General features: G+C 36.5%; 1 protein-coding gene across 1 annotated transcript; it reads left to right on the forward strand.

Moving 5' to 3' along the window:
• The first annotated feature begins 11,042 nt into the window (after positions 1-11,042).
• On the forward strand, positions 11,043-12,318 carry LOC118437751. Its single transcript, XM_035857079.1, has 5 exons — positions 11,043-11,551; positions 11,618-11,734; positions 11,816-11,949; positions 12,028-12,102; positions 12,168-12,318. The coding sequence occupies exons 1-5, from the start codon at positions 11,043-11,045 to the stop codon at positions 12,191-12,193; spliced, it is 861 nt and encodes a 286-aa protein (XP_035712972.1). The 3' UTR covers positions 12,194-12,318.
• The last annotated feature ends 4 nt before the right edge of the window (positions 12,319-12,322 follow it).

A 12,322-nucleotide genomic window follows, 5' to 3' on the forward strand; every position in this document is an offset into this window, starting at 1 on the left:
AATTGTTCCATATTCTGCACTTCCAATGAATCGTTACAACTCAAATATAAAGAGAGCAATGAGAAATATTTTGACCAATTTTTTTCACTTATTATTTTTTTCGGAAAACAGTGATTTTTGGATGACTGTTTAGAAACGCATACAATACAATGCTGGTTGGAGACAGAGATTTGTATTTTTGTGTTTGACTAAAATTCTGACTAATATTTGATTTTCCCGCTGGGTTTACAATCGCAAAGTACAATCATGTACTCTCGCTCAACGTCTCTATTATCCTACATACATAAGCATCAGAAAACAGAAGATGTCTTATTTTGACCGGACTTATCAACATCAACGTGTCAGATTGCAAAATTGTGACCAACTACTTGTAGGAAAAAACATTGAAAATGCTCCCAAACAAATTAAGCCACCAAATGTCTCCCAACCTCGCGGGATTGGAAAGTTTTTAGTCGACGTGAGGAGCCAAAAAATGTGAAAGGTTTCAAAGTAATTCAAGCGAAATTTTTAAAGCTGTGGCATAAAAAGTGGAAAAAAGCGTTTGGTTCATAATTCCAAAATAATTGGCTAAATTAGATACAAAAGGGTCAGACAGACAATGAGAGGCATTATTAACAGGTGGAAGCCTTAAGCATCGTGAATAAATTTTGCACTTTGGGTTGTGCCAAGTAGTTTTAATATTACACGAAGTTTAAAACTGTTAAGTTACTTTCTGGACATAGTATATTGAGCAGACCTATATTACGTAATACAGATAATTTTGGGGTCGGGCTTAGCAAATTTTCGAGATACATGCCAAAATGTGCAAATTTTTTGCTAATTTCTTAAATCCTGATTTTGGCACATTGGCTAGTTTCTGCATGGGCGCACCACTGGTTCGGAAAATTGCGCACCGAACCACACCGGGTGTAGTTCGCGGTATGGTTCGCCGGGTTTTAGATTTTTGCTGGTGTGGTTCGCGGTGTGGTACGCTGGTTCGGAGGTGTGGTTCGCTTTTCGTTAATCACAATTGACCCTTTTAGCCTTTGGCGCCATTTTAAGATTTGGTGTAAATTTTGGTCAAGAATGATTCAGCGTCGTTTTGGACGAACAAAACTTTTTTTAAATGTCTAACGGAAAAATTTGTAAATTTACATAGGCTTCTGTATTCATGACGTTTTTGTAAATATTTTTACAGATATAATGTCCTTTCAATTTTGGGAAATGTAATTAGCAATACAACGAAATTTATTAAATCTAAATTCCAAAAATTGGAGAAAAATGTGAGTCGGTGAAAAGAAGTTTTAGCGCTTCAAAATTGTTAGTCTAAATTTTGAAAATTTAAAACTTCAGAAATTTTACTACACTGATTTAGATAGCGCTTAAACAAGTGAAATTAAATTTTAACTTTTTAGATAGTAAGTTGTTTAAAAGAACTTCTTTTACATATTTATTGGTGAGTATTGCAAAAATTGGGGACAAACCCACGCCGCAATTGGAAATATGCCTTCATTTATCGACTCAATGAGGATCATTTACATGCAAAACCCAGATCACCATAAGGCCAATTTTATTTTGTTCACCAAAGAAATAAAATCGTCCCCGTGTTTTTTGAATTTTGCATTTTTCATAAGGTGGTAATTTGAGTGCGAATTTTAAGTTGTTTTCCAGCCAAAACCTCGGTTTTTTAAAATTCTGTAAATTTTCTAATTTTAATTAATCTAATCCAAAAGTTTGAAATCATGTCTCTTCAGATTGCCTTACTTCATTTATAAAAAAATCCACATGCAATATTTTTTGAAAATTGAACGACTTTATAATTTTAATGAATTTCAAATACTGACAAAGTATTCTGTAACTAAATTTGGAGATAACTGATTTTTTCATAAGCCAGGTAAGTCATCCTGGTGAAGCATGTTTCCGAATTTTTGGATTCGCGCTAAAACTCGAAAATTTTAAAAACCGAGGTTTCGGTTGGAAAACATACAGTTTACAATTTGCTCAAAGTAGCGCATTATGAAAAATGCAAAAGTGCGGTGATGCTTATTTTCTGTGGTGAAGAATACCAAATTAATCGGATGATTAGTCGGAGATTCGATGTTTACCTGTGAAAGACCAGCATAGTGAGTCCTCTTTGACATTTCTCAAAAATTGGAATGATATATATAAAACCACAATCTTTCTGAACTCTCCATATGCTACGTAACCAATGCGAGATGGAACAGTTGTTATATCATACAATTTATTTTGCTCCCCAGCGTAAACTCTACATAAATGCATTGCCAACATATTATTTTAAATTTAAGTTTTAGAGTTTTACTTTGCTCAATTTACATGTTGAGCAAAGTAGAGGTTAACACAACAATTGGGTGCATCAATACATCAGAACTGTCGCAATGAGTTGTCTAAACTTGATAAACATAAAAACTCCAAGAAAATATTTTCAAAGTTTACAACAGGAAAATTCAATAATATCTAGTGTAAACCCGGGCGCCTGCCGGCGCCCCCCAGGGGTTTGGCGCCCCGGGCAGCTGCCCGGGTTGCCCGCCCCTAAATCGGGGCCTGGATGGGATTGCTATTCATCCAGGTCTGCAAGTTATGATCACAAAGCTCCATTTTGATAAATAGGAAAGTTTTCTCTTCATCCTCACTAAGGATGGGATTTCCGCCTGCGTCAAGTTCATATCGATGTGGGAGAATTGGTGCATTTTCAGCATATCGTTCGTAATACAAATCCGCAAGTGGTCCAGCGAACCAACTGTCGTAGTAGCGTACAATGTTTGTCGTGTTTTCTATTCTTGACATGATTTTCACCTCTCGTAATAATCGCTGTATATAGTCGGTCGTTTCTTTGCCAGAGTTTGCGATGAATTTAGCGATAGAAATCTGTTTCAAGGCGTAGTTAACGCCGTCCAAGTGAGTTTTCGATGTTGCATGAAACACGTCTCCAAACGTTCCTTGATCTATTCGTTCAATAATTTGTATTCCTTTGGGAGAAAGGAGTGTGTTGATGGATGCGAATAACGATCCACGCAAATTAGTTGATTGGTCGCCTGCACTCTAAACAAAGTTGAGCAAAGCTGGTTGAGTAAAATGAAGTTGATCAAATTGTGTTCAACGATGGACAAAATTTATGCTCCTAAAGCGTAAAATTTACACAATAAAGTTGACTAAAGTAAGTTTTACTCAACATTGATCAAAATTTGACTTTTTTTATGATCAAATATAAAATTAATCAATGTTGGGCGATAAATGAACAACAAGTTGATTAATTTTTACTCAACGCGTTAATTAATTTTTACCCAACTCTGCCTATTTATCAGCCACACGGATGCTGTCAGTTGGTTACAGCAAGTTAAAAAAGGAGCAGCAGTAAATTGACTCCTCATTTTATAAAATTTCTTCAAATTACCGGTTGACTCCAATATGCAGATAAGTTCAAAGGTAAGGTGATTTTAATGTATTTTTTTTTGCACATTTGGTCATTTTTGGCAATAAATTGAAATATTTATTTGTGCTAATTTTTTTTATAGAGAATGATGGTGGCGACAAAGTTTTTTTAGTTCCTGGACGGTGCCGCTGGTTCGTTTGCTGAAATAATTTCATCAGTTATTTAATTAAAATCAAAGCAGCTAGAGAGATTAGTGGATCTGTCAAAATTTTAATTGTGTTTAGAATTTGTAAGTAATATCCAACTAAATTTATGAAAATTAATATTTTTGTTCATATGTACAATTTATAATTATAACATAAAATGAGTACCAATTACAATAAATAATGAGTTTTAATAAGGTAAATAATCTATTTTAATCAGCATAAAAAGCAACCTTTGATCAACCAAAGAGTAAATTTTAATCATTCAGTTGAGTAAAAATTCCACAACGTGTTGAGTAAAAATTCCACAACGTGTTGAGTAAAAATTCCACAACTTGTTGAGCAAAAATTACTCAACCAAGTTGAGTAAAATTTAACCAACGGTTGTGTCATCCTCTTTTTTACCCAACCTTGGACAAAATTTTACACAACCTTGTAGAAATTTTCTACAACTTTCTTTAGAGTGTGCTTAATTCCACTTACTCTTAGAAAATGTGTATTAAATTGTTACTAATTGGAGTTCAAATATTACCCTACCGGCACTGACAATGGGGGACATTACCGTTTAGTAATGTTATGACAATGAAAAACTTTACCACTCAGAAACAAATTAATACCAATCGGGTGGCAAGTTATTACCAAATCAACACCAGTGTATGTAGGACTTATGTGACTCTACTAGATTTCTAAGAGTGCAGCTTAGCCATTTTCCATGACATACTTTTAAAACTACGCAGAATCTTAGTTATTCACCTCGTCCGAATATATGCCAATCTGAAGAATTTTAACACTTACTGAGGGTAGCCCACATCCGTGAAAGCGATTTTGACCGTTAATATCTTTGGCGCTAGTAGAAATTTTGAATTGAAATTTTTACAATTTGTTCACCTTATAGTCAGCACTATGGTTGCAAAATTTCAATTATCTAGTGTAAAAAGCAGACCTTCAACTAACCCCAAAGTAAAACAATAAGGAGTTTTTTTGTTCCAGACATAAATTACCCTATGAAAGGACATGGAACAGTTGCTGATAGTCTAGAAATGTTAGGAAATAGCAAATTGTGTGACCCCATGTCCGTAGTACACAATGCAGTTTAAATTTTGATAAAAAAATAACCGGGTAGAGTTTCAGAGTAAAAATTATAACAGCCCCCAATTTGTCATAATTTCGCTAATTTTTCCCAAGTACCTCCATTGCACGACATTAAGCATTTGTAGTCCAATATATGTTAGCATTACGATCAGTAAGGTCTCCTCTAACTGCTAAAATAATAAACATGAACACATTTCAACTATTGTGATTTATAAAATTCCATTTAACAGAAAAATAAACTTTATTCACGTTTTTTTTGTACAAATCCACCTGGTATGGAATGAATTTAAAAAAATTTGGAAAATTTGGAGTTATTTATGAAAGCCACATAGATGCCAAAAATTTCCATACCACCCACATAAAATTCCATCAACCATTCATAGTTCTAGAAGGTTTTAAAAATATTCTGAAACTTAAAATTTATGCAGTTTTGGAGTGTTTTAGAACAGAACCATTTTTTCATATGCATATATCTCTGGCGCCATTTAGACTAGCAAATTGAAATTTTGCACCCATAATGCTGACTAAAAGGTGCACAAATTGTAAAAATTTCAATTTAAAATTTCTACTAGCGCCAAAGATATTAAAGGTCAAAATCGTTTTCACGGATGTGGGCTACCCTCAGTATTCTAGATACAACCTTTGAAATATATTTATGCGAATTGTTAGGTCGTACGTAAATAAAATTTTTCTTTCAAATATTGAAATCTTTAAATCAAAAACAGCTGCAGTTGATATTTACAAAATAAAATCGTTTATCCAAATTTCCTCCAAATCTCGAAATGTTTTACAAAACCAAACTTGTTATATTAGCACTAATTGTATTTAGCACTTTTCAGTCATCCATAGCAGATCAGCAAAATACTGAAGATGATTCTATCACAAGTTGGAGCTCATTTATAAACACATTGAACCACTGCACAATTCAGGTATTTTATGTGCGCATCAACTTTGGAAGTTGGGACATAATTTCTAATCAGCTGCCAAAACTAAACGACCTTTCAAAGTTTAATTTCGTCGTTGAAGACGTAAGTCAACCTAAAAACAGATATACGAGAGCCAATGTAACCCAGAAGGATGGGGATGGAATCATTCGGAGTTTCCCATTCATAGATTATGACTTCAGTTTTATTTTCTCAAACTGCCATGTCGCCATCATGTTTTCGCCGCCGGTGCATTTCTTGATAGTAATGTGGGGAATAGCGGCGTTCAACGAAGATCCTGATTACATAATCATCCTTGACCAATATCCTGGAAGGCTACACTATAAGTTCAATTATTATTTCGATCATAGTAGGCATTTTAGACTCGCGTCTATCATTTTATACAGCAACATGACGTCGAACGCATTATCAATCGTGTGTCATACTTGCACTCCACCTCAAGAGATTACCCGTAGGAATCAAAATGATGAGAGCTTTTTAGTCAAAAGATTGTTTCCCGTTGAAGACTCAACCCTCTCAGAGTTCTCAAGACGCTATAGGCAGATGATGAATAATATGAATCTACACGCCATATGGTTCACTCGGATTCAAAGATTTTGGAAAATCTCTTGTAGCTTAAAACACTGCGGATGGAATACTCCTCAGACAACGTGTCCAGTCTCCGAACTAATGTTAAGATTAAACTTTACAGATGCAAATTTAACTCAAGACATTATAGGATACGCTAGTTCAAATCATTATTATTCCTGGAAAAGCCTGAAAGAAAACTTTTGGATCCGGGGATTAGTTCAAAGATCGACTTGGATAAAGACAGGAATGCGGGTTACGCAAATACGGTACACGATTTACGCCCTTCCAACACACTTGAATGCAATATCTTTTTTAAAGATTTTTGATATTTTATCCGTTTCCATTTTAATTATCATGGGATGTTGCTCGAGCTTAATAATTTTCAAAAATAAGAAGTTCGTACACGCCCCGGTGGCATGGACCGTGAGTATTTTCCTGCAACAGGCCACACACATTGTCATCAAACCAGGAGAGGCTAAGGTTACCAGACTCCGCGTGTTTATGAATTATCTCATCGTCTTAATTTGGCTATTTAATGGTTTCTTTGTTGGAAGTATGTTTAGTGGGGAATTCTTCTCCCTCTTCACATCTAACAGGGTACCTCCGCTACCTCACAGTTTAAAGGAGTTAGTCCTAGCAAAAGACATTCCAATGTACTCATTGTCTAGAACCGTCACGAATAATAAAATAAAAGTAAGCACTGTGAAAGATATTATCATCCCAGAAATGCTAGGGGTTGGAATATTCCCGCCGGAATTTCACAAGATCTTGACTAACCTCAAAGAAAAAGTTGAATGGTTAGAAAATGAAAATCAGTTAACGATTGCCCGGTGGTTATCAGTAGATACATTGTATCATGCAAATATATCGGAAATAGTTAGACCCTCAGTCTTTGCTTTAATTGACCGCTCGTTTTTTCTCCAACGAATGGACAGTTGCTTTGGTGTGTTTCGAAAATATTTTATAATCTCTAACAACGAGGAGAATTTGGATACACAAATTCTACCTTGGACAACATCTAGAAACCCATTCGGGGTAAAATTTGAACACAATGTCGGTTACCTGACGGAAGCTGGGGTTTTAGATTATTGGGAAAAGAATTATCAAATATTTCGTTTTCTTCAAGAGGTAAGATTGTTTCATGATAAAGACATACAACTTGGAAATTCAGAAAAGAATTATACAAACTATTTACAAAAAGCAATTATCAACAGGAAGGAAAGTAACTCGGCAGAACTTGTTAGGGAAGGAAAGCCCATTGGGCTGGTCAAGATTAAAATGCTATTTCTGCTTTATGCTTTTTGTGTCGGAATTGCCGCGCTTTGTTATATTGTGGAAAAATATCAATTTATTAAAAAATTCCTGCTTATGATTTTAAAAATAAGGTAGGGATAGTCACGATTTGAATGACTGTTGAACGGTGAAGTTATGGATAATAGTCCAACTTGGGGAGCTACCCTGGTTGAAGAGTAAGGACGTTTACTTAGGGCTCAAAAATTTACTAATCCTAAGCTAGGAATAAATCCATTTCTAGTAATTTTTCGCCCAAGCACATATTTTTCTGATGTTTAATTAAAAAACCGTGTTTCAAAAATCAATGTTTTAATATTTGCTGCTATAAAATAAAATGGCAAGATGATGCCGATTTAAAATATGAGCAATGAATAATTTTCAACATTTTGATTCATACGCAATGTTAAATATTTAAAATATGTACATACAAGGAAATAAGTTGAATAAGTTGTAAAACAAATCAACTGTCAAATAAATAAATTAACTAAATCAATTAAATCGGGGTCGATTTTAAACAGCGTTAATAACGCTGTTTAAAAAACAAACATCTACCTAAAGCCTGCAATTGCACAAAAATGTATAAACATCAAAGTATAAATAAGATTTAAATGTTGTAATTTTTCTAAATGCTAATTTAGTTAAGAAATATTTGGTCTACTTCCTCACCATTTCAGTATTTTAGCGCCAAACATTTTTTCAAAATTCACTACATGAGTTACATTCCATTCATTTTTATACATTCTTGTGTAATCTTAGGCATTTTTATGTAGTTTTATACATAAATCCAGATGAATGCATCATTCATGTACAGATGAGCAGCTTGTAAAGACTGGGCTAGCTGACACCAACCTTGGCGGATCTCGGTTAGAGAACGCCCATATACATGTATTACGTACACTCTTAGAACGCTGGTAATAAAAATGCATACTCGTTTATTACCGAACGGTTGGTGAACATAAATTTGCCCGTGGCAGTAATAAAATTTTTTATCAAAATTCATTATACTAATATCATATTATTAGTTAAAGGTATTATCGAGAAAACCAAACCGTTACTATAAAATTACCAAGTTATGGTAATTTAGTACTGCAGTGAGAGAGCATGAATAACGCTGCGCGGTATTAAATCCTATAGCTAGTGGGTTGTGAGTTAAAACTTACATAGATAGATATATACAATGAGAACGTGTTTTTTCGCCTTCGAACGATTTTCGAGTTTGATGGCTTAAAATTTGCGTAATTTTGTATACATAAAGAATCTGAAATAATATTGGGGGGGGGGGGGGTACATGGACAGTTTTCCCGATACGAGCCAAAACGTGCGAATTTTTTGCAAATTCTGAGTTTTGTCTCAGAATCGTCCAAATGTGGTGAAATATCACTGGAAATAATTTAAGAAATTATTTTGTATGAGAATTTACTCTTCTTATGAGGATCTTACTCTTCCACGATCGAATTACAATATTTATTACAAGTTGTTGGCGTATTGTTCAATTATCTATACACAATAGTTGTATACATACATAGCTGGCCGATTCGCTTATACATATGTACTTTGTTAATACATGCTCTGGGAAATATTTTTTTTGCAAACGCAATAATTATGTTAACTCGCACTTATGTACACCGCAACATGCAGAAGAGCACGAGGACTCCATCTCCCCATTTAGAATTCTTTTGGAACCAAAATATTGGTTCTTAAAGGTAAATTTAAAATTGAAATCAGTGGCAATATTAAAATAGTGTGTCTCATATCACCCCACGAAATTCTTGGGTTGCAACTCGTTACCCATCCTAGTCTCACAGCACCCCAGCCCAGTCTCACAGTACCCCTGTCCAGTCTCACATTACCCCACTAGATGGCGCCAAAATATTTAAAGTATGATGACACGAAGGACTTACTGTGGGGAATAACAAGAGAAGTAAGGATTTAGTGGCAAATGTTGAGCGAGTAAAACAAGTACCCATTTTTCGGCCTTTTGGCTCAGTGGTCTGTTGCGTTGGCTGGAAACGAGACGTCGTGGGTTCGAATCCTACAAGGAGCATATGAATATTTTTGCAAATTATTTACTTTTTTAAATTTTAATTAATTCATTTTCTTATCTAATTAATAGAACTGCTTAGGATTCGAACCCACGACGTCTCGTTTCAACAGACCACTGAGCCAAAAGGCCGAAAAAACTGAACCGCAGCGTAGATGGGTACTTGTTTTACTCGCTCAACGTTTGCCACTAAATCCTTACTTCTCTTGTTATTCCCCACAGTATCAGTGAGGGAAGCCACACGCATGCTTCGTTCACGCGATTGAGCGAAGTGAAGGGCAACTAGACTGGAGGTGAAAGCAGAGCCGTTGCGAGATATTGTATGGCCTGGATTTCTTGTGCAGTGTACGGCCTATGGCTTTATGGATTAGTTTTTGTTTAATTAACCCATAATATTGGGGGAGTATAGGATAATTAGCTCTAAATTTTAAATGTATCTAAGCGATCTTCTAAGATTCAAGCAGAATATTTACATAAATCATGTTTATCGATTCTGCTGATAACCTATGCGTGGCGGAAAATAATTACAAAGCTGTCTTAGCTTACATATTCTCCAGGCTTATGTTTCCCTGATTAGAATAGTCCGAATTTTTAAGAAACAATGAATTTTGGGAGTTGATTTGAAGCCTTCTAGCGTCAAGCCTTGTAAATCCCATTTTCACGGTCAAAATGAGCGAAGTTGAGTGAAGGCAAAATTCACTTGCACAGGTACGGTTTGGAGTGAAGGTTACCGCGGCCGAGTACAACGCATTAAACTCGATGGACTCGTCATACGCTCCACACAAAAGTCGTCATAACTTGACGACAAGTGAATTTAATACAGAAATTACTTCACTTTACGTCAAAAGTTATACCTTGTGCCCATTTTAGTATAGGTGTCAACCTTCAACTCGTTTGACACCTCGGTAGCTTCCCTCGTTAGAGTTATCGTGTATGCATACATACACAGACGAATGGGCGGAGTAGATGGGTAAGTACATACGTTCTGACTTTGGCTAAAAAACAACTAAGCATGATAACAGCCTCTCCCACATCTCAATCATCAACAGGATGACAAGCACCATTTCATTATATTAGCATGGAATGTGTCAACGTGATTACCACATGATGCATGCATGATTAATAAATGACACATGAATTCAATAACAGATTAAATTAATAATATGATGAAGTCACGCCTGGTAAATTCCGTTGCGATGTGGCAATTAAATCAAGTGCTTTAATTTGCAGAGTGCAAAATTGACCACGGCCTTATTGTTGATTGCATGACGCACTTACTTATTAACCTGAACTAGGTAGCGTGTCTCATTTTCGTGTTCAAGTGTTTAATTAATTAAATCATGTTTTAATTGATGGATGATGATACAACTGCTTTGTTAATTTATTTATAATTTTGCACACCCAAACTCGAACAAAGTATTTAAACCCCAACTCCGAACCCGATTTACCCAGTCGTTGCTGTTTACCATTTCCAGCCATTACCAAGATTTTCCTTATTTCACAAATTTAACGTAACCAACACTTTCGTCATGATTGCTGTCGGGTTGCTGGCTCTTGTGGCATGTAGCAGTGTTGTTAATGCTCACACTGCGGCTTTTGCACATGGCATGTACTGCCATGGTGGACCCAATCCGGGTCACGATGACCAAAACACGAACACTGCTGTCGCTCCAGTCTACAATTTACCCAGATCGCAATGGTGGTTTCAAGCCGACCGAGGCTGTGACAGGGTCCCACCTGCGCCTGGCGTTTTTCTTGAGCTGCCTGCTGGTGGTACTTTTACTGTCGAGCTGGCCCACAACAGAGCTCAAACCACGCTGTCGTACGATGGACAGTATACCTCCCAGTGGCCCGACGGCGGGGAACACCCTGAAGATTGGAAGGGAACAGGTAATCCTCCCGGCTGCATTCCGGAAGACGGGGCCTTGCACACAAATAACCAGAGCATGGCGGCGGGGACGGCCTTTGCCATCAGTTACGTGTCTGACATATCCGCCGTGACTATGGAGAATTTAGTCGTTTTTACTGTTCTCCCCAAGTAAGGAAAAACAATTGGAAAATTTCCATACATTATATTAACATAACAAATTCTGTCGGTTTCTAGCACCCCATGGAAACGTATTGCCACCTATGCCGTCCCTCGCGACCTTCCACCTTGCCCAGCCGATGGTTGCACTTGTGCCTGGCTTTGGGTTCCAAAAGGATGCGGAGAGCCTAATATGTGAGTGAATTGAAAGCGGTGAGACCATTTAATGCCAACCAGGTGAAATTAAAACCAAATGGGGTTGTTACTACTCTTCAGGTACATGCAAGGATACAAATGCAAGGTGACAGGGTCCACCTCCACGAGGCGACTTGCCCCTGCCCAACCTCCCAGGTACTGTCCCAACTTCAACGATTGTACCCGGGGCGCCAAACAGATGATTGCGACCCGACGTAAGCTTAAAACTAAGGCCATTATGAACAGTTTAGCAGGATGATGGGTAATTCATATATATCAAATGTTAAATACAGAGGCTGAGGGCAACAATGTTGAGGTTCCCCAAAATGACTTTGTGTCATACAGCGAGGTTTGGGGTTTCTCACCAGGTTAGTTGTAAATAATGCTACATAGAAATTATGCGTGACTACAAGCTTGGGGTGATGTGTTTCAGGTGCCCAGAACGATATTTTTGTGTAAGGACGAAGTGTGGCCGGTAGCCTGCCTTTTGGCTATGGCCAATTTAATCTTTATGAATCGTTAACCTTCCCTTGACTATAAACAAATTGTTTTATGTTGCAAATTAAAAAAAACATTCTGCTTAATTTA

Source organism: Folsomia candida, unplaced genomic scaffold (assembly GCF_002217175.1).
Source record: "Folsomia candida strain VU population unplaced genomic scaffold, ASM221717v1 Fcan01_Sc016, whole genome shotgun sequence".
Taxonomy (NCBI): domain Eukaryota; kingdom Metazoa; phylum Arthropoda; class Collembola; order Entomobryomorpha; family Isotomidae; genus Folsomia; species Folsomia candida.